The sequence below is a fragment of the Pan paniscus genome, chromosome 4 (assembly GCF_029289425.2).
Source record: "Pan paniscus chromosome 4, NHGRI_mPanPan1-v2.0_pri, whole genome shotgun sequence".
NCBI classification, from domain to species: Eukaryota; Metazoa; Chordata; class Mammalia; order Primates; family Hominidae; genus Pan; species Pan paniscus.
Genome location: NC_073253.2, coordinates 152,293,387 through 152,320,706, shown reverse-complemented (window position 1 = coordinate 152,320,706; position 27,320 = coordinate 152,293,387). Strand labels below are relative to the sequence as shown.

General features: G+C 42.2%; 1 protein-coding gene across 2 annotated transcripts in view; it reads left to right on the top strand.

The window, feature by feature from the left end:
* Window positions 1-8,203: 8,203 nt before the first annotated feature.
* Window positions 8,204-27,320, top strand: part of HAVCR2 (hepatitis A virus cellular receptor 2) — a 31,967-nt gene continuing 12,850 nt past the window's right edge. Inside the window, exons 1-5 of one of the 2 annotated variants that reach the window (XM_008972399.5) lie at window positions 8,444-12,967; window positions 16,819-17,140; window positions 19,101-19,436; window positions 21,300-21,383; window positions 27,150-27,193. In XM_008972399.5, the coding sequence (XP_008970647.3) occupies window positions 17,083-17,140; window positions 19,101-19,436; window positions 21,300-21,383; window positions 27,150-27,193 (522 nt within the window). In that variant the 5' untranslated portion in view covers window positions 8,444-12,967; window positions 16,819-17,082. Of the gene's footprint in view, window positions 12,968-16,818; window positions 17,141-19,100; window positions 19,437-21,299; window positions 21,384-27,149; window positions 27,194-27,320 lie in introns of both variants that reach the window. The other variant, XM_034960875.3, reaches the window with a different exon arrangement.

Genomic DNA, 27,320 nt, shown 5'->3' with positions numbered 1-27,320 from the left:
TGAGGTGGGTGGATCACTTGAGGTCAGGAGTTCAAGACCAGCCTGGCCAATATGGTGAAACCCATCTATATGAAAAATACAAAAATTAGCCAGGCATGGTGGCAGGCACCTGAAATCCCAACTACTTGGGAGGCTGAGACAGGAGAATCACTTGAACCTGGGAGGGGGAGGTTGCAGTGAACCGAGATCGTGCCACTGCACTCCAGCCAGGGAAAGAAAGTGAGACTCCATCTCAAAACAACAACAACAAAATTTTTTTTTTATTTACTAATTTTTTTGTAGAGATAGAGTCTCACTCTGTTGCCCAGGCTAGAGGCTGTTCTCAAACTCCTAGCTACAAGCGATTGTCCTACCTCAGCCTCCCAAAGTGTTGGGATTACCAGTGTGAGCCACCACACCTGGCTCTAATGATCCTTTGTATTTCTGTGGTATTCATTGTGACATCTCGTTTTTTATTTCTGATTTTATTTGGGTCTTCTCTCTTTTTTTCTTAGTCGGTCTAGCTAATGGTTCATTAAGTTTGTTTATCTTTTCAAAAAATCACCTTTTGTTTGATTAATCTTTTGTATTTTTATTTCTGCTCTGGTATTTATTATGTCTTTCCTTCTAATTTTGGATTTGGTTTGTTCTTCCTTTAGTAGTTCTTTGAGATATATCATGAAGTTGTTTACTGAAATCCTTCTTTTTTTCTTTTCTCTCTTGAATTTATTTTGTAGGATAGCATATTTGAAATCTTTCTAGTTTAATTTTTTTTTTAATTTTTATTATTGCTATTTTTTTTGAGGCAGGTTCTTACTCTGTCAGGTTGGAGTCAATCATGGCTGCATTGTTGGCACAATCATGGCTCATTGCAACCTTAAATTCCCGGGCTCAAGGGATCCTTCCACCTCAGCCTCCTGACTAGCAGTACTACAGGTATGCACCACCATGCCCAGCTAATAACGTTTTTTATTTTTGTAGAGATAGGGTCTCACTATGTTGCCCAGGCTGGTCTTGAACTCCTGGCCTCAAGCAATTCTCCCACCTCGGCCTCCCAGCGTGCTAGGATTACAGATATGTGCCACCATGCCTGGCCCTCTTTCTAGTTTTTCAGTGTAGGCATTTATTGCTATAAACTTGCCTCTTAATGGAGGTTGCAGTGAGCCGAGATCACACCACTGCACTTCAGCCTTGGTGACAGAATGGAGACTCTGTTTCAAAAAAGCCCCCAAAAAACAACAACAAAAAACTTGTCTCTTAATACTGCTTTACCTGTGTTCCATAGGTTTTGATGTGTTGTGTTTCTATTTTCATTTGTTTCAAGGAAACAAAGATATATATATATATATATATTTTTTTTTTTTGAGATGGAGTCTCGCTCTGTTGCCCAGGCTGGAATGCAGTGGCATGATCTCAACTCACCTCAACCTCCGCCTCCAGGGTTCAAGCGATTCTCCTGCCTCAGCCCCCCCAAGTAGCTGGGATTACAGGCATGCACCACCATGCCTGGCTAAATTTTTTGTATTTCTAGTACAGATGGAGTTTCACCATGTTGGTCAGGCTGGTCTCAAACTCCTGACCTTAGGTGATCTGCCTGCCTCAGCCTCCCAAAGTGCTGGGATTACAGGCATGAGCTACCGTGCCTGGCCAAGAGTGATATATCTTTTATATATATCTTTTGTTCCTTAATTTCTCTCTTAATTTGTTTTACTTGCTCTTTAATTTGTTTCATTTGTTTTGCAATTTCATTCTTGGCCAGGTGCGGTGGCTCATGCTGTAATCCCAGCACTTGGGGAGGACGAGGCAAGACATGCTTGAGCCCAGGAGTTTGAGACCAGCCAAGGTAACATAGCAAGACCCTGTCTCTACAAAAAATAGCCAAGTGTGGTGGTGCACACCTGTATTTCCAGGTACTCAGTGGGCTGAGGCAGGAGGATCCCCTGAGCCTGGGAAGTAAAGGCTGCAGTGAGCCATGATCACACCACTGCACTCCTGCCTGGGAGACAGATGGAGACCTGGTCATAAATAAATAAATAAATAAATAAATAAATAAATAAATAAAATTTTTATTCTTAATTTCTTCTTCATGCATTAGTCATTCAGGAGCGTGTCTTTTAGTTTCCCTCTATTTGTATAGTTTTGAATATTCCTCTTTTTATTGATTTCTAGTTTTATTCCATGTGGTCAGGTAAGATACTTGATATGATTTTGATTTTGAAATTTTTTTTTAGCCAGGTGTGGTGGCTCATGCCTGTAATCCCAGCACTTTGGGAGCCCGAGGCAGGTAGATAACCTTAGGTCAGGAGTTCGAGACCAGCCTGGCTAACATGGCGAAAACCCATCTCTACTAAAAATAATAATAATAAAAAAAGTAGCTGGGTGTGGTGGCAGGTGCCTGTAATCCCAGCTACTTGGGAGGCTGAGGCAGAAGAATTGCTTGGACCTGGGAGTCAGAGGTTGCAGTAAACCGAATCTTGCCATTGCATTCCAGCCTGGCTGACAATCCTGGAGAATGTTCCATGTGCTGATGAGAAGAATGTGTATTCTGCAGCTATCTAGTGAAATGTTCTGTAAATGTCTGTTAGGTCCATTTGGTTTATGGTGCAATTTATATCCAGTGTTCCTTTGTTGATTTTCTTTCTAGAAATCTGTCCAGTGCTGAGAGTATAGTGTCGAAGTCCCCAACTGCTTTGTATTGGGATCGATCTTTCCCTTTAGATCTGACAATATTTCCTTTCTATATCTGGGTGCATGGTGTTGGGTCCATATATATTTACAATTGTTTGATTTTCTTGCTGAATTGATCCATTTATTATTATATACTGTCCTTCTTTGTCTCTTTATACAGCTTTGACTTCAAGTCTGTTTTGTCTGATATAAGTAAGTATAGCTACTCTCGCTTGCTTTTGCTTTCCAAATCAGAAATCCTTAACTTCTCTCTTACTATTTTTGCAGTTGAGTGGTTTTCTCTAGTGATAAGGTATTATTCCTTTCTATTTCTTCTTTGGGTATTGGCTCTACCAATGAGTTTTATATTTTTGCTTTTCAAAAGCAAGCAGGAGTAAAAAAGAAAAAGAATATCTTTTTCCATGAGCAAAAATCTTTGTCCAAAAGCAAAACAATATCTTTTTCAATCCTTTCATTTCCAATCTATGTCTTTACATATAAGATGAGTTTCTTGTAGGCAGCCTATAGTTGGGTCTTGTTTTATTATCCATTCAGCCAGTCTTTATCTGTTAAATATGGAATTTAATTAGTTTACATTCGAGATTATTATTGATAGATGAGAACTTATTCCTGCCATTTTATTGATTTTTTTTGTTTTGTGTATCTTTTGTTCCTTAATTTCTCTCTTACTATTTTTGCAGTTGAGTGGTTTTCTCTAGTGATAAGGTATTATTCCTTTCTATTTCTTCTTTGGGTATTGGCTATACCAATGAGTTTTATATTTTTGTATCTTTCCATGATGGTGGTTCTTGTCTTTCACTTCCAGATGTAAGACTCCCGTGAACATTTCTTATAAGGCTCATCTAGTGGTGATGAGTTCCCTCAATTTTTGCTTGTCTGTGAAAGATTGTATTTCTTTTTCATTTCTGAATGATAGCTTTGCTGGGTATGAAGTTTTTGGCTGGCAGGCTTTTTTTTTTTTCTTTCAAATCCTTAAATCATTCTCTCCTGGCCCGTAAAGTTTCTGCTGAGAAATTCACTGTTAGTCTTATAGAGATTCCCTTACATATGACCCAACAGTTCTCTCTTGCTGTTTTTAGAATTCTGTATTTATCTTTGACTTTTGATAATTTGACATAATGTGCCTTAGAGAGGACCTGTTTGAATCTAATGTATTTGCGGTTCTTTGAGCTTCCTAGATCTGGATGTCCATCTTTCTCCCAAGACTTGGAATATTTCATTAAATATGTTTTTTTTAATATAACTTTTCCCTTTTCTTCTGCTTCTGGAATGCTTGTAATGCAAATATTTGTTTGCTTAGTGATGGCTCATAAACCCTGTAAGCTTTCTATTCTTTCTTTCTTCTTCTTTTTTTTTTTTTCTGTCTGCCTATATTATTTCAAAAGACCTGTCTTCAAGTTCAGGGATTTTTTTTTTTTCCTTTGGCTTAGTCCATTCTATTGTCAGAACTCTCAATTGTATTTTTTATTTTATTCATTGAATTCTTTAGCTTTAGAATTTCTATTTGGTTCTTTTTTAAATGATATATATCTGTTGAATTTCTCATTCAAATTATGAACTGTTTTCCTGATTTCATTGAATTGTATATCTGTATTCTCTTGTATCTCACTGAGTTTTATTAGAATTATTATTTTGAATTCTTTTTCTGGCATTTTTAATACTTCCTTAGTATTGGGGTCTGTTATTGGAGAATTATTGTGTTCTTTGGGAAGAGACATGTTTTCTTGCTTTTCCTTACATTGATTTCTATGCAAGTCAGTGAAACATTTGCCTCTTCCAATTCTATGCAGTAGGTTTAGTAGGCAATGACTTATTTGCATAGATGGTCTTGGAGTGTTGGTTCAATGGGGTGCATTGGCTTTGGTTCTAGGTGGATGCAGTAGTGCAGTGTCCATGTAGTTTCTTCAGCTGTAATCCATGTTAGTGATGTTTGCATGTGTCTCAGTGGCATAGGCTAAGAGAGTTTGTGGCAGTGGTGGTGCAGCTCTGCTGGAAGTGGGCTTTCAGGTTATTTCAGGTTATTTCTCAGGTCAGTGTGCCTACATGCCCATGGTAGGTTGGCCAACTTGGGGTCTCACTCATCAGGGTTGGGACCACAGAGCTTTTACTTTAACTAAGGGCATCAGTGTGCTGTTTCATGGCTAGCCTGAAGGCCGATCATCCAGGGGTGGCCCATGGTGCTATTTCTTGAGTCCAGTACACTGGTTGCTTTGCTGGCCTGGGGGGGTGTGTCTCCTGGGGATGGTCCTTGGGGCTGTTTTTTAGTTCTGAGAAGTGAGTAAAGGTTATTTGGGCTGGCCTAGGGGGTGTCTCCTTAGGGTGGTCCACAGGGCTGTTTCTTAGGCCTGGGATGTGGCCATATGGCTTTTTGGCTGGCCATATGGTATGGTAGAGGTGGACCACAGGGCTATTTCTCAGGCCCAGGATGGGGTGCATAGCTGCTCAGCTGGCCTGGGTGTGTGTCTGGTGGGGGTGGACCATGGGGCTGTTTCTCAGGCCTAGGATGTGAGGGGACACACAGTTGCTTGGCTGGCCTGGAGGTATGTCTGCCAGGAGCAGCCTGCAAGGCTATTTCTTAGGCCCTGGACATGGGCACATAGCAGCTTGATCAGCCTGGGAGCATGCCAGACAGGAGTGGCCTGTGGGGCTGTTTCCCTGGCCCAAGATGTGGGTGCACAGCTGCTCATTTGGCCTGGGGGCTTGACTGCCAGGAATGGCTCATTGGGCTGTTTTCTAAGCCTGAGACATGGTCACACAGCTGCTTGTCCTGCCTGGGTATGCGCCTGCCATGGGCAGTCAACAGGGCTATTTCTGAGGTCCTGATTTGGGGTGCAGGGCCTTTGGGCAAGCTAGAGGTATGTCTGCAATTGTAGGAGGGGGTGCTAGATGCCACAGGGCTGTTTTTCAGGCTTTGGGTGCAGGCATGTAGCCACCCTGCTAGCTTACAAATGTGTCAGCTGTTGGACGGTTCAGGGACCTCTCTTGCTCAGGGGAGGGCCTACAGTAGTTTGGCTGGCTTTAGGGTGGGTTTGCCGGGGGCAGGACTGCCAGACTATTCTATTTTTCTAGCTGAATATGTGAGCAGCAGGGGTTGGTTTCCCTGCTGGGCAAGGCCAGAGTCAGAGCTAATCCTGGGCCCAGCCTCTGCAGAGTTGGGGTTGTGACATTTAGTCACCTGTGTGGGCTTGGCAGAATGAAGATGGAGCCCTAGCTGGAGAGATGTAGTGGCTACTGGCCCGCAGAGGAGGATGCACTCCAGATGTGGCTCTGGTCTCAAGATGGCACTATGCTGCACCAGTTTGGCTCACACCAGGTCGGGGGACTGAGTAGGGGTGGGGAGTGCATACCTTGTATCCTAATCCAGAGTACACAGCTGCATTAATTCCCTATACCTCTCCTAACTGGGCTCAGGGCTTGTGAGGACCTTGTAGGATTCTCCTGTAGTAAGAACTGTAGGTATTTTTGGTGGCAGTGGGGGCTGCTGGGGTTCTTCTACTTACTGTTTCCTTGTAAGGGAAAGTCTCTTCTGTTTCTTGGCCAGTCTGGGCTGGGGAGATGGGGGCTGCAGAAGCTGGGTGCATCCATAGTGTCCTCCTGGGTTGCTAGTCATCACAGGTGCCTCTCTACTTTCCCACTCTACTCTAGTGCTGTCCCTTTGACATCTGGTCAAATCTCAGTTATTATTTATTGCCTTGGTCCTTTCTTTTGGGGGAGAGGAGTGCCAGGCATCTCTAGTCAGTCATCTTGCGCTATGTGATTTCTGAAATAGGTAGAGATGTCATTACAAAGTAGTGGGAAAATGAAGAAATTTCCAATAAATGGGGCTGGGATAAAACATGCAAAAATAAATTCCAGGAAGATTAAAGGCTTAAGCATGGAAGACAAAATTATAAAGATTTAAGTTAATGTAGGCAAATATTTTTATAATCTCTGGATAAGAGGGGAATTTCTTAAAAAGTACTAATGTACTACTCAGAAAAGGAAAGATTAGTCAACTTTACTATATTAAAATTAAGAAAGTTCAAGAAAACATACCGTATATTTCCACATGGATAGTGTAAAAAGGAAAAAAAGAAAGAAAAAAAAGAAAACACAGTTTAAAGTGAAAAGCCCAGTGTGGGAGAAAATATTTGCAATGGATTAAAACAGAAGATAACTAGTACCAGAATATATAAATTATTTGTATAAGATAATAAGAAAAATATAGAAACTCAATGGGAAAATGGGCAAAAGAGTTGAATAAGCATTTGTCCAAAAAAGTCCAAATAGTTCCTAATCAAAATAAAGGATCCTGACTGGGCACGGTGGCTCATGCCTGTAATCCCAGCACTTTGGGAGGCCAAGATGAGTGGATCACCTGAGGTCAGAAGTTCGAGACCAGGCTAGCCAACATGGCGAAACCCTGTCTCTACTAAAAATACAAAAATTAGCCAGGTGTAGTGGTGGGTGCCTATAGTCTCAGCTACTTGGGAGGCTGAGGCAGGAGAATCGCTTGAACCCAGGAGGCAGAGGTTGCAATAAGCCAAGATTACACCACTGTACTCCAACCTGGGTGACAAAGCAAGACTCTGTCTCAAAAAGAAAAAAAAAAAATGGCCAGACACAGTGGCTCACACCTGTAATCCCAGCACTTTGGGAGGTCGAGGTGGGTGGATCACCTGAGGTCAGGAGTTCGAGACCTGCCTGTCCAGCATGGTGAAACCACGTCTCTAGTAAAAATATAAAAATCAGCCGGATGTGGTGGCACACCCCTGTAATCCCAGCTACTTGGGAGGCTGAGGCAAGAGAATTGCTTGAATCTGGGAGGTGGAGGTTGCAGTGAGCCGAGATAGTGCCACTGCACTCCAGCCTAGACAAAAGAGTAAGACTCTGTCTCAAAAAACAAAAAATGAAAAAGGTTAAAAAAATAAAAATAAGAAACAAAAGATTCTTAACTTATTAATAACTATGAAGATTCAAATTAAAACCACAGTGAGATGTTATTATACCTTTACCAATTTGGCAACAAACAAACAAAAAGACAAAAAAGCCAACTTTGATAATACCAAGCATTGCTGAGAATGTAGGATAAAGAAATTGCTGTATACTGCTGCTGGGAGTCTTAGAAACTAATTAGGCATTCTCTAGTAAGGTTCAAGATGTTTATACCTTCTGACACAGTAATTCTGCTCTAGAAATGTAGTCCAGAGAAGCTTCTCTATTTGTGTACCAGGATTCATCTATGAGAATGTGCAGAATGGCATTGTTTATGATAACTAAACAAAAGATAAAGTGTCCCTCTAAAGTAGAATGAACGTGGCTGGGTGTGGTGGCTCATGCCTGTAATCCCAGCACTTTGGAAGGCCAAGGTGGGCAGATCACCTGAGGTCAAGAGTTTGATACCAACTGGCCAACATGGTGAAACCCTATCTCTACCAAAAATACAAAAATTAGCTGATCGTGGTAGCACGCACCTGTAATCCCAGCTACTCGGGAGGCTAAGGCAGGAGAATCGCTTGAACCTGGGAGGTAGAGGTAGTGCTGAGGTGAGACTTAGCCACTGCACTACAGCCTGGGAGACAGAGCACAAGATTCTGTCTCTAAATAAATAAATAAATAAATTAGAATAAACAAAGAATATGAGGTATATTCATTCCCAGAAAAACTGTTTAGTAAAAATACATAAACAACCTACAGGGATACAAACAGCATGAATGGATTTCACAAATATACTATTGACTTAAATAAAACACAAAAGACTACAGACTATATGATTTTATTCACATAATGTTCAAACCCAAGGAAAACTATACATATAATTTTGGGATACACACATAGCTGGTAAAGCTATAAAAAAGACTATAATTGCAAAATTCAGGGTGATTTCCTGTAGGAGAGAGGGAAGATTTTTATAAATAATTTTTTTTTTTTTGTAGAGATGGGATCTCACTCTGTTGTCCAGGTCTTGAACTCCTGGCCTCAAGCAGTCCTCCCACTTGGCTTCCCAAAGTGCTGAGATTACAGGTGTGAGCCATTGCACCCAGCTACTTTGTTTTGGAGAGACAGTCTTGCCATGTTGCCTAGGCTGGCCTTGAACTCCTGGCTTCAAGCAATCCTGCTACCTCAGCCTCCCAGGCACGAGCCACTGTGCCAAGCTGGGAAGATTTTGTGATCAGGAAGAAGTACATGGTCTTGGCATGGGGAATAGAAGAGACTTATGGAGACTAGCAGTGTATTATTTGTTTTTTGGAGTCCTAGTTACTTGAGTTTTTGCTTCAAAGTATTTATAAACTATAAATTTATGTTTATATAACGTCCTATATTCTGTTGTATTTCCATTAAACAGTAATTTGACCTTAAAGCCATATTGTGACATCATTACATATCCATTGTTTTGGAAAAAATGAAAAAGCCTGATGGTACTGATATTGGCAGCAGCATAGAACATCAAAAGAGTTCTCACTGTCGGTGGGAATGTGAGCTTTTGAAAGCTGCTCAACATTCCCCTGTAAGGTGGATGCCTTTGAGAAGAGAAAAATGAGAATGTGGGTCAGAGACAATGCGGGGGAAATAGTAAAGTGAAAAACAGAAACAAAAACAAAAACAAGCAAAGGCCCTCAAGGGACTGACGATGAGTACGTCCATGTATTGAAGACTATGATAAGCTTAACTATCTGAACCCAGGGTAAAAGGCTAATAACCAGCAAACAGAAAGATAAGGGCGATGCCACACTGGAAAACATGCTCAGAATGAGAGACCACTCATGCTGCTCCCCCACCAGTGGGGCCTCTGTAGGAGGTTGTGGGACCTTCACTTTCAAGATGAGACTGCAGATAAGATTTCCCACAGTAACTCACATAGCTCAGCTGAATTTTTTGGGTGAGGAACCCCTTTTCATTCTTTTCATTTTTGTCATTGGAGCCTAGCTGAGCTATTAAGGGTGTAGTATTTCTACACCCCTCTCCATTTCCTCTACTCTAAAGACATTTAGTTACTCAGGCAGGAGCAGCGTCAATTTCCCTTAGAAGTTACTTAATGGATAAGGCTGGGTGCGGTGGCTCACGCCTGTAATCCCAGCACTTTGGGAGGCTGAGGTGGGAGGATTGCTTGAATCCTGGAGCTCAAGATCAGCTTGGGCAACAAAGTGAGACCCCTTCTGTACAAAAATAAAAATAACAAACAGGGTGTGGTAGCTCATGCCTGTGGTCCCAGCTGCTCAGGAGGCTGAATAGGGAATGCTCAGTGGCATTGCTCCATGCCACTGCCAGTATTACTACCATCAGACTTTTTAATTTTTTATAAAACAATGGATATGTAGATGCCACAATATGGCTTTAAGGTTAAACTATTGTTTAATGGAAAAATATAACAGAATAAAGAACATTACATAGCATAAATTTATAGTTTGTAAGTACTTATAAACTGTAAGTATTGAGCTTAAGCCCAGGAGTTTGAGGCTACAGTAAGTAATGCTTGCACCACTGCACTTCAGCATGGGTGACAGAGAGAGACTCTGTCACTAAAATAATTTTTAAAAAATTACTTGCTGGATAAATGTTGTGATAGCTCAGAATGCTGACTTGTCCTTCCTGGGCCACTGTATTCTATATTGGAAGGGGCTTTAAGCTGGCCTTGCACTCACTTGAGTGTGACGTCAAGCTTAATCTCTCTGGCATCCATTCATGGTTACTAAATAAAAAACTCTCTATAAACACAGGAGCTCTTTATCATCTCTTCAGGGTTGTGAAGAGCATGTCCTTGTAACTTAAAAAACGCTGCATTAGTAAAATGTCATTTTTAGGTAAGAAAAAAACCATATATACTTGGAGGAGAAAGTTTCTTTCCCCATCTCCTGCCTCATCCCTTTTTGTGTAAGGGGTCTCTAGTGGATGTTTGTTTTTGTTGTCCAACTTCTGTCTCTCCTCCTGAAATGCACTGCAGTTTTTATTTGGGGGAATCACTCTTCTCTCATTTCAGAACATGAAGTGTGGGGAGGTGACCCAGGCCTAAGCCTATTAATGCTTTTTGACCCTTTGGGGACAGTGATTTTTCAGGAATGAGTCTGTGACTCAGACCCAGACTTGGGCCTTTGAAAGAATATAAATCCCTTAACCAATAGGGGAGTGATTCACACAGATGTGTGCTCTGTGGGTGCAAGAGAGGGGCACTGTGTAGAATCTGAGAAAAGAGGCAGCCCTGGAGGCAACTGAATGTTAACATCAGTCAGAAACTAGGTTCTTGGTGACCTCTCTGAGAGCCACTGAATCAAGCCTTGCCTGAACCTGGATTTTTCCATAATGTCAGTTAATAAATTCACTTTATAGTTGAAGCCAGCTTGAGTTGGGTTTTCTCTCATTGGCAGCATAATAATGTATGGAGTCTTTGGTAAGAGAGTTTTGTTGGCATATGGGTGCATCAAAATCAGTATAACAACACGCCATAGTCATGCTGTGAGAGGTAGTCAATAGCAAAGGGGAAATTTATTTATCTTTGTAAACACGTTATTCTGAAGACCCTGAAAAACCTGAAGTTTCTTCCAGGTATGCCCAGGATCTTGGTGGTCTGACGTAGCCCTCATAGTGCTGGGACCTGGTGAGGAGGGCAAAAGTGTTGAAAGTTAACTTAAGCTGGGCCCAGTAGCTCACACCTATAATTCCAGCACTTTGGGAGGCTGAGATGGGCAGATCACTTGAACCCAGGAGTTCAAGACCAGCCTGGGCAACACAGTGAGATTCCCATCTCTACAAAAAAAAAAAAAAAAAAAAAGAATCTGAAAGAAGACTCATTAAGTTGAAAGTGGCTATTTCATGGTACTGAGATTATGACAACATTTGTTTTACTTATTTATTTTTTAATTCGTATTTTTCAAAATTTTCTGCAGTGAATATGATTTATATAATTTTTTAAAAAGGTTTTTAAAGTACTATACAAACACACAAGGTGACAGTACCCTTCATGGGAACTCACGTGGCTAGTTACAATCTGGAAGTCAGAACATCTAGCTCACAATTGCTTAATTTAACCTCTTACCCTTAATATTCAACCTGTTTCTTCCTTTGCAAAATTTTGAACTAATCTCAGTTAGGTCTATGTAACCTGAGATGTGATTTAACCAAGTTAATTATCAACTCAATTTAAGTACATATAGGGTCCCCACCTTAAGTGGTCATTGTGGTTACTCCCCAGTATCTACTCCACTCCACTTCCCAATTGTGTAGGGAAGATTCTAGTTGGACTGAGATTTTCCGGGTGCTGCCATCTAAATAACCCATATTATCCTGTCTCCTGATCTGGCTCTAACTTCCATTTTATGAACTTTGTCAAGTAGCCCTTTAGTTATCTATAAAGGAGTAACTCTAATTTTGCATAATTAGAGTTACACTCTATGCACACTGTGCCTGGCCCAGTGAGTTCATCTAATGGAGTCTACAGAGCTGTAATAAAAAAATGAGGACATTCGGCCAGGCGCAGTGGCTCACGCCTGTAATCCCAGCACTTTGGGAGGCCAAGGCGGGCGGATCATGAGGTCAGAAGATTGAGACCATCCTGGCTAACACGATGAAACCCAGTCTCTACTAAAAATACAAAAAATTAGCCGGGCGTGGTGGCGGGCACCTGTAGTCCCAGCTACTCGGGAGGCTGAGGCTGGAGAATGGCATGAATCTGGGAGGCAGAGCTTGCAGTGAGCCGAGATCGCGCCATTGCACTCCAGCCTGGGGACAGAGCGAAAAAATAAAAAAGAATGAGGACATTCTACATGAGCTGAAACAAAAGATTTTAGGCTGGGCGCAGTTGCTCACGCCTGTAATCCCAGAACTTTGGGAGGCCGAGGTAGTTGGATCACTTAAGGTCAGGAGTTCGAGACCAGCCTGGGCAACATGGTGAAACCTCGTCTCTACTAAAAATACAAAAAATTTGCTGGGCATGGTGGCTCGTGTTTGTAATCCCAGCTACTCAGGAGGCTGAGGCAGGAGAACTGCTTGAGGCAGAGTTTACAGTGAACCGAGTTTGCACCATTGTGCTCTGACCTGGGTGATGGAGCAAGACTTCGTCTCAAAAAAAAAAAAAAAAAAAAAAAATTTAAATACATTTAAAAAAGAAAGTTGCATGCTGTGGAGCAACCAGACAATTGTGATGAAATGTGAAGCACAAGGCACCAGCTGTGACGTGTTTTTGCCAAGAAGTCAAACCACGTTCCAACTAAACCTCTAGAGCAAACTTTCATTTTCAGCAAATTCGAAGAAAAGAGGAATAATGTAAATGACCCCACAGGGAAACAGACAAACCCTGAATGTGGAGCATTTCACAGGACAAAACCTGGTTTGTATAACTGGTTTGTATAACCAATGGCAAGGGGGTGGAGGGCAGACTGTCTTCGATTAAAAGAGACTTGAGGGACATAGCAAACAAATGCAATGCTGGGACTTGTTTGGATCTGGATTTAAACAAACTGATTGAAAAAAGACATTTTTGAGATAATCAGGGAGATTTGGCTATAGACTGAAGTACTAGGTGCTTCTAAGGCATCATTAAATTTGTTATGTGTGATAATGATATTATGATTATATTAGCAGAATGTCCATTTTTGTTTGTTGGTTGGTTTGTTTTGAGACGAAATTTTGCGCTTGTTGTCCAGGCTGGAATGCAGTGGCACAATCTCGGCTCACTGCAACCTCTGCCTCCCTGGTTCAAGCGATTCTCCTGCCTCAGCCTCCCAAGTAGCTGCGATTACAGGCACCCACCACCATGCCTGGCTAATTTTTTGTATTTTTAGTAGAGATGGGGTTTTCACCGTGTTAGCCAGGCTGGTCTCGATCTTCTGACCTCAGGTGATCCACCTGCCTCGGCCTCCCAAAGTGCTGGGATTACAGCCGTGAGTCACCACACCCGGCTTCAGAATGCCCATTTTTTAAAAAGGAAGATTGCACACTAAAGTACGTAAAAGTGAAATAGCACGATGTCTGGGATTCGTTTAAAAATATTTCAGCAGACTCGGCATGGTGGCTCACACCTGTAATCCCAGCACTTTGGGAGGCTGAGGCAGGAGGATCCCTTGAGCCCAGGAGTTTGAGACCAGCCTGGGTAACCTAGTGAGACCCTTGTCTCTAAAAATAAATTAAAACAAATTAAAAAAAAAATAAAGGGCCAGGTGCGGTGGCTCCTGCCTGTAATCAGCAATTTGGGATGCTGGGACGGGCAGATCACCTGAGGTCAGGAATTTGAGACCAGCCTGGCCAACATGGTAAAACCCTGTCTCTACTAAAAATACAAAAATTAACCGGGCATGGTGACAGGTGCCTATAATCCCAGCTACTTGGGAGGCTGAGGGGAGGCAGAGGTTGCAGTAAGCCGAGATAGCACCATTGCACTCCAGCCTGAGAGACAAGAGTGAAACTCCATCTCAAAAAATAAATAAATAAATAAATAAAAATAAAATAAAATAAATAAAATTTAAAAAATAAAAATTTCAGCAAATAAAATAACAATAGGAAAATGCAAGTTTCAAAAAAGGTATATGGTATTTTGTCTAAGAAAAGAGAGTATGAGAATATATATTTTATTTTCTTGGGTTTTCATTGGGAGTATACACAAGAAACTTACGAAAATGAAAACCTGGTCGGGTGCGGTGGCTCAAGCCTGTAATCCCAGCACTTTGGGAGGCTGAAGTGGGCAGATTGCAAGGTCAGGAGTTCGAGATCAGCCTGACCAACATGGTGAAACCCCATCTCTACTAAAAATACAAAAATTAGCTGGGCACGGTGGCAGGTGCCTATAATCTCAGCTACTCAGGAGGCTGAGGCATAAGAATCGCTTGAACTTGGGAGTCGCAGGTTGCAGTGAGCTGAGATCGTGACGCTGCACTCCAGCCTGGGTGACAGGGCGAGACTCTATGTCAAAAAAAAAAAAAAAATGAAAACCTATAGCATAGGTGGGAGAAATGGGGGTAAACATGGAAGGATGGGATCATGGGATCAAGGCTTCTTGAGCTTTTTATATTCCTTTTACTTTTTAACTATTTGAATGTATTATCTAAAGTTTTTAAGAAAATAAACAGGAAATAAAAGTTAAGTGAACATGAAAATGTTCAGAACCAGCTCCCTACACACACAAGAGAGTTAAAGGAGATCTCTAGACCCCTTCATATCTAGACTTTAATGAACTAATAAATTGTTAATGTTTTATAAAGCTGGTCTCAGTAGCAATTCTAGAAATGAGCAGAAAACAAAGTGGTAAAAACAAAACATCGCTGGGCACGGTGGCTCATGCCTGTAATCCCAGCATTTTGAGAGGCCGAGGCAGGTAGATCACCTGAGGTCAGAAGTTCGAGACCAGCCTGACCAATATGGTGAAACCCTGTCTCTACTAAAAATACAAAAATTAGCCGGGCATGGTGGTGTGCGCTCTTAGTCCCAGCTACTTGGGAGGCTGAGACAGGAGAATTGCTTGAACCCAGGAGGCGGAGTTTGCAGTGAGCCGAGATCGCGCCACTGCACTCCAGCCTGGGTGACAGAGCAAGACTCTGTCTCAAAACAAAAACAAAAACAAAACAAAACAAAACACAGAAACTGAGGGCTGATGCTTTTAAGAGCCTTGACCAAGTTCATGCTGCTAATAAAAATAACCCCAGACCCCATATTTAATCTATTCTACCTTACGCTTGAATATGGGCATTTGCTGGTTATTAGTTATGTGGGAAGACAAACATTAAATTAATAAAACATAATTTATAGTGGAAAAAATCTGTCATTTAGGGGGCTTATGCTCTCATTCTAAATCACCAATCATGTGCCTTTCGGCAAATCAATTTTCTGAAGTCTCAGATTCTTTGTCTATAAAATGAGAAATTGGCCGGGCGCGGTGGCTCATGCCTGTAAACCCAGCACTTTGGGAGGCCGAGGCGGGTGGATCGCCTGAGGTCGGTAGTTCAAGAACAGCCTGACCAACATGGAGAAACCCTGTCTCTACTAAAAATACAAAATTATCCGGGGTGGTGGCACATGCCTGTAATCCCAGCTACTCAGGAGGCTGAGGCAGGAGAATTGCTTGAACCCGGGAGGCAGAGGTTGCAGTGAGCCGAGATCATGCCATTGTACTCCAGCCTGGACAAAAAGAGCGAAACTCCATCTCAAAAAAATAAATAAATAAATAAACATAAAATAAAATAAAATGAGAAATTGATTATGATCTCTTGAGTAACTGCCACTCTGCAATGCTATGGGAAGTACACACATTGAACAAGTTGCATATTTATATTAAATGCCATTTGTTTATATTGAACACATTTGGTATTTATACCCAATGCATTTAATGGCATAAATGTGAATGACAAAGAAACTCAGGAAGGCAAGACATAGAGGAAGGCCACTGGCTTTTCAGAAACCACTCAGCCTGTGAGCTCACTTCCCTTTTATAAAAAAAAGCTTTTGCTTTTAAGGTGTCCAGATAAAGGTCACACTCCCAGAGCTGAGGCTACGTGAGTCTAAGCTGTTACCTCAGTTATGGGAGTGTGGCTGGAACTCAACACTTTCTGATCATTCATGGCCAAAGCCTCTTGGGGTAGGGGAGAGGGGGCACCTTGTATGCATGAGATGAAACAGGATACCAAGATCCTCTTAATTCCACTCGGAGTAGAGGAAAGGAACTGTTGCCAAAAGGAACATGTTTTTTCTAAATTGAAGAGTTGGAAGTTTGAAGGTCAAAGTCAGAATATTAGAACAGAGAGCCATGCATGTATTATCTAATACAATTTTCTCATTTTATAAATTATATAAATGAGGAAACTGAGACTCAGCAAGGTTATAGGATACAACCTAATCTGTGTCAGAAGAAGGATGAGAGTGAGGCTTATGCTGAGAGTTGCGATGGTCTGTAAATGTGAGGATAAGGAACATGCCATTCACTGTTGTGTTCCACTTCCTAGTCCAGTGCCTGGTGCAAAGTAGGGGCTTCATAAACATTGGTCACAGGCCTGATGAAGGGACTGATTTGAGTGAATGAATCCATGGATGATGCATCTGTACTTTGTGTTCCCCGCTAGTCAGATGGACTCGGACATGCTCCATTTCAGGTCTATCTCATCTGAGACATTATTAGAGGGTTCTCTTTATGTGCCATGACTGAGTAACGTTTTCTTCCACTGAAGTATTGCTTCCTCTTTGTTGATATCACAGGACAGACATCAGAACACTTACAGGATGTGTGTAGTGTGGCATGACAGAGAACTTTGGTTTCCTTTAATGTGACTGTAGACCTGGCAGTGTTACTATAAGAATCATTGGCAATCAGACACCCGGGTGTGCTGAGCTAGCACTCAGCGGGGGCGGCTACTGCTCATGTGATTGTGGAGTAGACAGTTGGAAGAAGTACCCAGTCCATTTGGAGACTTAAAACTGTGCCTAACAGAGGTGTCCTCTGACTTTTCTTCTGCAAGCTCCATGTTTTCACATCTTCCCTTTGACTGTGTCCTGCTGCTGCTGCTGCTGCTACTTACAAGTAAGTCTCGGCATGGATATTTACAATGACATAATGGTGCTGTACAGAGGACAAGGGAGAGATACAAGGATGGCCATTGTAATGTTGTTTGTAATAGCAAAAGCTTGGAAGCAACCTAAATGTCCGTCAATGAGGGAGTGGGTAAATAAATGCGATATAATCATGATACAAACAGTGAGTCTGACAAAACATACTGGTATAGAATGTCTCAAAATTATAATGTTATTAAAGAAAAAAGTTGCATAATAATGCATATGTTAGGCTTCTATTTGTGTGTGTGCATTGTCGGGGAGCAGGAATATGTGGACATTTCTTAATGTATAGGCTCTAGGAAAAGGAACCAGGGAATGGTAAAGAGTTGGGAGAGTAAGGCATATTTTTCTTTTCTTTTCTTTTCTTTCCTTTTTTTCTTTTTCTTTCCTTTCTTTTTCTTTTTTTTAATTGAGATTGAGTCTCACTCTATTGCCCAGGCTGGAGTGCAGTGGTGGCGCCATTTTGGCTCACTGCAATCTCTGCCTCCCAGGTTCAAGTGATTCTCCTGCCTTAGGCACCCGAGTAGCTGGGATCACAGGCGTGCACCACCACACCCAGCTAATGTTTTTAATTTTTAGTAGAGACAGGGTTTTACCATGTTGGTCAGGCTGGTCTCAAACTCATGGCCTCAAGTAATCTGCCCATCTCGGCCTCCCAAAGTGCTGGGATTATAGGCGTGACCCACCGCGTGCCCGGCCACTTTTTCATACACCTTTGATAGTGTTTGAATGTTTTTACTGTAGTTGAGTCATATGAAAACATAGGGGACATAAAAAATCAAAAGAAAATATATAATGAATGTTTTATCATATATAAAATATATATAGTTTTTTTTAATGGAATTAACTTTGTCATTTGAGGAAAATGAGGAGACAAGTCTCAATCATTTTAGGAGATTTGTTTGCCAAAGTTAAGGAGGCACCTGGGAGACAGGTCTACGACTTTCTCAGAAGATGATTTTGAGGGCTCCAGATTTAAAGGGGACAAGGTGGGATATTGAGAAGCACTCAGTCTTCACATAAAAGGGGGGCAGAGGAAAAATATGGGGAATCTGCATTTTACATTAGATAACACAGACAAAATGGGGTAGGGAAACAATCAGATAACGCATTTGTGTCTGGCCAGGGTGACCGCACCGGTAAAGATGAGCTATCAATCTGCATTGCACAGCTGACCAGGAATTTCCTTGTGGGCAAAATATGGGGGAGGTATGCAGCCTTTCATCCTGTAGCCATCTTATTCAGGAATCAAAAAGAGGAGGCAGGTTTCTGTGACCCAGTTCCCAGCTTGACTTTTCCCTTTGACTGAATGAGTTTGGGGTCCCAAAATTTAATTTCTTTTCACAACTTTAAACCTTAAAACAACTCCATGAGTAGTTTCAAATACACAAGATCCTTATTTAACCAAGGGTTTTTATTTACTGTGCACTTGCTGCTTAAAAAGAGAAGTATGTTAGGAGAGCCTCCCTTTGTTGATGAACAAGCAAGCAGCCCAGATGGGCGGGCCATTTCCTGGCTGACCATGACCAATTTTCTGATTGTCTGTTTCCATCAGCCCTGTTCTCCCGTGTTCACAGAATTGGGCCACAATTCTCTCCTAGGGCAGTGTTTCTGAAAGTGAGGTTCTGAGACCAGCCACTTCAGCAACACTTGAGAACTTGTTAGAAATAAAAGTTCTCAGGCTCTACCACAGGCCAACTGAGTCCGGAACTCTAGCAGTTGAGCCCAGCAATCTGTGTTTTTGCAAGGCTTCCCAGTGATTCTGATGGCCTTCACATCTGAGAAGCATTGTCACAGCGAATCATCCTCCAAACAGGACTGCAGCAGTAGCTTCCTCTTTATTCTGTAAGACATGGCTTGCAGTTTTCCTGAAATGGAGTAACCTCACTCACCGCTTGAGTCTTGGCTCTCCTTCTCTCTCTATTCAGGGTCCTCAGAAGTGGAATACAGAGCAGAGGTGGGTCAGAATGCCTATCTGCCCTGCTTGTACACCCCAGCCGCCCCAGGGAACCTCGTGCCCGTCTGCTGGGGCAAAGGAGCCTGTCCTGTGTTTAAATGTGGCAACGTGGTGCTCAGCACTGATGAAAGGGATGTGAATTATCGGACATCCAGATACTGGCTAAATGGGGATTTCCGCAAAGGAGATATGTCCCTGACCATAGAGAATGTGACTCTAGCAGACAGTGGGATCTACTGCTGCCGGATCCAAATCCCAGGCCTAATGAATGATGAAAAATTTAACCTGAAGTTGGTCATCAAACCAGGTGAGTGGACATTTGCATGCTGTCTTTATGAATAAGATTTATCTGTGGATCATATTAAAGGTACTGATGGTTCTCACCTCTGACTTCCCTAATTATAGCCCTGGAGGAGGGCCACCAAGACCTAAAGTTTAACAGGCCCCATTGGTGATGCTCAGTGATATTTAACACCTTCTCTCTGTTTTAAAACTCATGGGTGTGCCTGGGCGCGGTGGCTCACACCTCTAATCCCAGCACTTTGGGAGGCTGAGGCCGGTGGATCATGAGGTCAGGAATTCGAGACCAGCCTGGCCAACATAGTAAAACCTTGTCTCCACTAAAAATACAAAAAATTAGCCGGGCATGGTTACGGGAGCCTGTAATTCTAGCTACTCGGGGGGCTGAAGCAGGAGAATCACTTGAACCTGGGAGTCGGAGGTTGCAGTAAGCCAAGATCTCGCCATTGTACTCCAGCCTGGCTGACAAGAGTGAAACTCTGTCTCAAAAAAAAAAAAAAAAAAAAAAAAAAAAAGAAAAGCCAAAACTCATGGGTGGAATGTATAGATGGGAAGAAAGGCCTAGATCTCATTAGAATCACATAGAGAGTTTTTAAACAACTATAGATGCCAGGTACAGTGGCTCATGCCTATAATCCCAATACTTTGAGAGGCTGAAGCAGGAGGATCACTTGAGGCCAGGAGTTTGAGACCAGCCTGGCCGATATACTGTGGCTACCCCTATCTCTTAAAAAGCAGAAGAAAAAACCCCACTACCAAAAACCAGAGAAATCAGCATCTCTGGAGGTAGATGCTAAGCATTAGCTTTTTACAGAGTCTACCTCAGGTGATTTTACCCCAGGTGCAGCCAGCATGGTGAACTGCTGGGTTATGCATGTATGCTGGGAGGTGAACAGACTTGAGATTTCTATAACATGTACTTTGTGCCCAGATAGAGCTGAGTTTACATCTAACTCTGCCTCTTACTAGCTATATAATCCTGAGCAAGTTATTGAAACGCTGTGAGCTCCTCTTCTATAAAATATGACAATAATACCGATCATGTGGGCCATTAGAAGGATTTTATGTGATAATATTTTATTAAAAGCCTTTATAGGTTGGGCATCCCAAATCTGAAAATCTAAAACCTAAAATGCACCAAAATCTGAAATGCTCTAAAATCCAAAACTTTTTGGACACTGACATGACATTCAAAGGAAAAGCTCATTGGAACATAAGTATAGTGCAGATACTAAAAAATAAAAAAATAAAAACATGGCTGGGCGTGGTGGCTCATGCCTATAATCCCAGCACTTTGGGAGGCTGAGGTGGGTGGATCACCTGAGGTCGGGTGTTCGAGACCAGTCTGACCAACATGGAGAAACCCTGTCTCTACTAAAAATACAAAATTAGCCGGGTGTGGTGGCACATGCCTGTAGTCCCAGCTACTCAGGAGTCTGAGGCAGGAGAATTGCTTGAACCCAGGAGGCGGAGGTTGCAGGGAGCTGAGATCATGCCATTGCACTCCAGCCTGGGCAACAAGAGCAAAACTCCGTTTCAAAAAAAAAAAAAAAATTCAAAATCTAAAACATTTCTGATCTCAAGCATTTCAGATAAGGAGTCTTCAACCTGTAATTATGGCCATTTGTGTGGCTGTTAGTTCTGCTATTAATAATCAGAATGTAACAATGATGACTGCATCTTACCTTTGTCAAACATTTGAAGTGTGTGATACACTCTCAATGTAGGTATCCAGGCAGGTTTGGAAACTGAGGGTGTATTTCTCTTTCTTAATTGTCTTTCGCATTTTTTTCTTGCTGCCCCTTTGATTCCCTGAAATAAGCTTTCTGCTCTCAGATAATTTTCATCCTTATGTTGTTTCTGACATTAGCCAAGGTCACCCCTGCACCGACTCTGCAGAGAGACTTTACTGCAACCTTTCCAAGGATGCTTACCACCAGGGGACATGGCCCAGGTAACTATGCATGGGGCAGAGGAGGGAATCTTTAGCTGGCTCTGAATTCAGAGGATTTTGAATGTGGGAAAAAAAGATGAGAAAACAGTGTGAGAGTGGAGGCATGGATATCTCCGCGCACCTGAAATAGTGTTTGAAAAGAGGGAAGTGGTGGAGACACACCTGTGCTGGGAAAAAGATGGTCTGGCTTAGGATTATTTTACTTAAATTTTAACTTGAAAAAAAGTTAATAAACTTTATAGTCTTTAATTTTACTTAAATATTAACTAAATTGAATGAAATGCTCATTACTTTGTCCACATTTTCTGACTGACCCTGGACTGGTGATGTTTGGTCATGAACTGGTGCCAGTCTGTGTTTAGGAACTGACACATTGGATTAGGTGATTTCTAGGATGCCTTCTAGCTAGAATAAAGCCCATCAGCTTCCCTGGATTCCAGCCACAGAAAGAATAGTTAAATTCTTCATGTAATTCAGCAAGGACGTACTCAGGGTGCTCCAGAAGAGAACACTGGGCATAAAGCAGAAGTCAAGTCACATTGATCATGAAGGTTAATTTTAAGGTATTTCTTGTCAGTGTCCTGGTCTCTTCTAAACTCTCTGGAGCTCCATTTTTTTTTTCTTCTGTAAAATGAGGTTAATAGGTGAGTCCCACCTCATAATGTCATAAATCTCATAAATCACACCTTATGGGCTTTAAATAAGAAAATGTCTAAAACGTTTATCCCAATGTCTGACCACAATTTGTACATGTTAGCTGTTGTCGTTAATATTATAAGATCAGGAGGCACAGTGAGATTATGGTTAAAGTACTTCAGTGACAGGTGGAATGGGTTCTAATTTCAGCTGTTCTTGATAGCCCTGTGACCTCAGTCAAGTTGCTCAAATTCTCTGAAGCTCAGTTTACTCATCTCTACAATGAGGATAATTCCAGTGCCCATGTCATGAGGTGGTTGTAATGTATAAACATGATAATGTATGTAAAATGCTCAGCATACTACCTGGCCCATAAAAAGCACTCAACTGTTTATTATTACTATAGTTACTGGTTTTAGCTCTCCAAAGTTTCAGTCTTTGGTTAGTTTTTAGTGATTGGTAGCCAACATCTTTTATGCAATTAGAGAGGAAACTAAATATGGTGGGGACAGAAAATAATAAAGTTATACCAGATACTTATTGTATGCCATTGTTATATTTTAAAGAATCTTACAACCATAGTGCTAGAAGGGACTTCAAGGGTCATTTAGTCTCACTTTCCCATCCTGTGCTTCAGTACTTTTTTTTTTTTTTTTTAATTGAGACGGAGTCTTGCTCTGTCACCCAGACTAGAGTGCAGTGGCGCAATCTCGGCTCACTGCAAGTTCCGCCTCCTGGGTTCACGCCATTCTCCTGCCTCAGCCTCCAGAGTAGCTGGGACTACAGGCGCCCACCATCAAGCCCAGCTAATTTTTTTCTTTTTTGTATTTTTAGTAGAGACAGGGTTTCACCGTGTTAGCCAGGATGGTCTCCATCTCCTGACCTTGTGATCCACCCGCCTCGGCCTCCCAAAGTGCTGGGATTACACGCGTGAGCCACCGCGCCCGGCCAGTACTTTTTACTACATCACCACTGAATGGGCATTTGCTGTAGGCGGAGTTCACTCCCTGTCGAGGTGGTGCATTTCCTTATACTTGTCTCTACCACAGACAGAAGTCTTCTTTCCTTTAGTTTTTCTTTCCTTTTTTTTTTTTTTTTTTTGAGACGGAGTCTAACTCTCTCACCCAGGCTGGAGTGCAATGACACGATCTTGGCTCACTGCAAACTCTGCCTCCCAGGTTCATGCCATTCTCCTGCCTCAGCCTCCCAAGTAGCTGGGATTACAGACGCGCACCACCACGCCCTGCTAATTTTTGTATTTTTATTAGAGACGGGGTTTCACCATGGTGGCCATGCTGGTCTCGAACTCCTAACCTCGGGTGATCCCTCTGCCTCGGCCTCCCAAAGCACTGGGATTACAGGTGTAAGCCACCACGCCCAGCCTTCCCTTTATTTTTTGCTTGTTAGTTCCTTCCCTCTAGGGCAACAAAAATGGGAATATAGGAATAATACCTCGAACCTCTAAGCTTCTCAAGGGCCTGACTGAGAAAAAATATTGAAACAACCAAAAATAGGTCAGTAGCTCCTAAATAGGAAAATAAAATAAAAAATTGAAATGAATGAATATTTAATGGTTTGTCTATAATATGTAACATTATGTAAATTGGCTGCTGGCAAACCAACTCTAAATGTGGGATGTGGGAGCATTTAATATAAAAATGGGGCTGGGCACAGTATCTCACACATGTAATCCCAGCACTATGGGAGGCCAAGGCAGGCAGATCACTGGAGCTAAGGAGTTCAAGACCAGCCTGGGCAACATGGCAAAACCCCATCTGTACTAAGAATACAAAAAATTAGGCTGAGTGCAGTGGCTCACACCTGTAATCCCAGCACTTTGGGAGGCCAAGGCAGACGGATCACCTGAGGTCAGGAGTTTAAGCCAGCCTGGCCAAGATGGTGAAACCCCTGTCTCTACTAAAAATACAAAAATTAGCTGGTCATGGTGGTGCATGCCTATAATTCCAGCTACTCAGGAGGCTGAGGCAGGAGAATTGTCTGAGCCTGGGAGGAGTGAGCCGAGATCTCACCACTGTCCTGAAGCCTGGAAAACAGAGCGAGATTCCATCTCAAAAAAAAAAAAAAAAAATAGCCGGGCATGATGGCATGTGCCTGTAGTCCCGGCTACTTGGCAGGGCTGAGGCAGGAAGATTGCTTGAACTCAGGAGGTTGAGGATTCACTGAGCCGAGTTGGTGCCACTGTACTCCAAACCTGGGCAACAGAGCGAGACCCTTTCTCAGAAAAAAAAAAAAAAAAAAAAAAAAATGGAGTAGAGCCTTTAAAAGTAAGAGATCCAAGGGCCTGGAATTTGAACACAGAACAAATGCAACTTGTCTTCTACCTGAAGGAGTAAGGACTGGGTCACAGGTGAGTCCTCAGCTCTAGAGTAGATCTGCTTTAAATCCTAGCTTTCCCAATTAATAGCTGTGTGATCTTGGGCAAAGTGGCTCTCTCAGACTCAGTATCTTCATCTGAAAAATGGGGAAAACAGTAGTACCTACTTATTGTGGTTGAGGATTAAATGAGATTGTATGTATACGGTGCTAAGCACCATGTCTGGCACCTAATAAGTGCCAAATAGATGGTAACTACTAAATTTATACACTGTTAAGGCCATCACATCTCACCTCCGCTGCTACCTGCCCCACCAGGCAAATCTTGGTTTCTCCAGAAAGAACATTGCCACTCCCTTCAACTGTCCCATCCGTCTTGGTTGGTGGCCAAATCTGTGTGAAAAAAAGCTGTAATGACACAACAGTGCTTGATTTTACTGATCATTTTCATAGCAAAATGAAGTTTTTAAAAAGTTAGTTTTACCATTTTTATCAAGAAAAATAATTATAAGGAGTCTGAAACTGGATTTACATTTGAAAATCTTATGTGCACTTAAGATTCATGTTTACTTAGCAGTTGTACTGATGAGGGTCTTTTTTTATTTTTTTGATACGGAGTCTTGCTCTGTCACCAGGCTGGAGTGCAATGGTGTGATCTTGGCTCACTGCAACCTCCACCTCCTGGGTTCAAGCGATTCCACTGCCTCAGCCTCCTGAGTAGCTGGGACTACAGGCGTACACCACCACACCTGGCTAATTTTTTGTATTTTAGTAGAGACGGGGTTTCACCATATTGGCCAGGATGGTCTCGATTTCCTGACCTCGTGATCTGCCTGCCCTCGGCCTCCCAAAGTGTTGGGATTACAGGTGTGAGCCACTGCACCAGGCCTGTGGTTTTTATACTTTAAATTTTTTTCTGGTAATTAGGGCAAAAGTAATTGGAACATAATCTTCTTTCCTTCAATAATTTTAGGCTGAGGCTATGCCTTTATAATATTTAAACTATAGTTTGTTAAACCAGCATTTAGTCAAACCCTTTATACACATTAAGGCTTCCAGAAGGTGACAGTGACATTTAAGAAGTTTCAACATCTCTGACTCAGCCATAAAAATGAGTAAGCATGCTTAATTTTCCAAAAGCTGGCAATGTACTTACTTTTAGAATTCAGTGTTCATGAGGTCAGGGCCTGTGCCCCTCTTGTTTCCTGCTCTGTCCCCTGTGCCTAGAGTAAGGGCATAGTGCATATTCATGGAATGGATCAGCAGATGAAGAAATAAACAAATGAACAGGAAGGAAAGATGGTGAGCGGGTGCCTGGGCAACATGACCCTCTTCATAATGACAGCACTGAGGTAAGGTCTGGTGAAGGCAGTATAATTAAGAATGTGCATTTAAGGCTATGCAGACCTAAATTGGAAGGCCATTTTGTCATTTGCTAAGTCATGTGACCTTGGGTTAGTCACTTCACTTCCCTAATTTTCAGTTTCTTCATCTGTGCAATGGGACTAACAGTCTCTACTTTAGAAGCGTAGTTCTAAAGTAAGTGCTTCTAAGTATCTCTAAAATGAGCTTCTTCACTGTAAGTGTTTATTTAGCACAAGGCCTGGCTCCTATTACATTGTGGCCACAGTGATTATTTTCATTTGTAGGCAACCCTCTCCCTTCTCATGAGTAAATGCAAAACTTATTTAAGAAAATGGAGGCTGGGCACGGCACGGTGGCTCACGCTTGTAATCCCAGCACTTTGGGAGGCCGAGGCGGGTGGATCACTTGAGGTCAGGAGTTCGAGACCAGCCTGGCCAACATGGCGAAACCCCGTCTCTACTAAAAATACAAAAATTAGCTGTGTGTGGTGGTGCGCCCCTGTAGTCCCATCTACCAGGGAGGCTGAGGCAGGAGAATCGCTTGAACTCAGGAGACGGAGGTTGCAGTGAGCAGAGATCATGCTACTGCACTCCAGCCTGGGTGATAGAGTGAGATTCTGTCTCGCAAAAAGAAAAAAAAGAAAAAGAACATGGAGGTTGCAGTGAGTTGAGATTGTGCCACTGCACTCCAGCCTGGGCAACAGAGTGAGACTGTCTCAAAAAAAAAAAAAAGAAGGAAATGAATTTTTGTTGTCTTTTAAAATCTAATTAGAATATAATGCCTGAGGCCAAGCCTGGTCATTCACACCTGTAATCCCAGCACTTTGGGAGGCTGAGGTGGGCAGATCACCTGAGGTCAGGAGTTCACAACCAGCCTGGTCAACATGGCCTCGTCTCTACTAAAAATACAAAAATTAGCTGGGCGTGGTGGTGCATGCATGTAGTCCCAGCTACTTGGGAGGATGAGGGATGAGAATTGCTTGAACCAGGGAGGCCGAGGTTGCGGTGAGCTGAGATCATGCCACTGCACTCCAGCCTGGGTGACAGAGTGAAATTCTGTGTCTAAATAAATAAATAAATAAATAATGCCTGAGTCTTATCAATATTGCTAGATGTTTGTAGAACTCATTAGGGTCCTGTGAAAAAAACAAAGCACATATTTAATGTAGGACTTCCTGGCAGAAGTCTCTATTTCATAAAACAGTACGGTTCATTATCTAGATGAAAAAATGTGGCCATCCTAAAGTTGATTCCTGGGTGTTCAGTAAATTTTGTCTCTCTTCGTTAATTATTGTGACAAGTACGGAGTAGAATTCATTTCAAATAGGATTATAGGCATCATTAAGATTTTTTAAAAACTCAGATAAAAGAAAACGTTCTTAACTATACTGTTGGCTATTTTTCCTCTCTCTCTCTCTCTCTCTTTTTATAGCAGAGACACAGACACTGGGGAGCCTCCCTGATATAAATCTAACAGTAAGTAACTTTTTTTGTGAGCTATGTTTTGCTCAACTTGGAGGGGAAATTATGGCTTTAGACTTCCTTCATGCCCACCTTGTCCTTGGGGTAAAAAGCCTTAAGTTCCCTTAGCTTCAGATTCCTG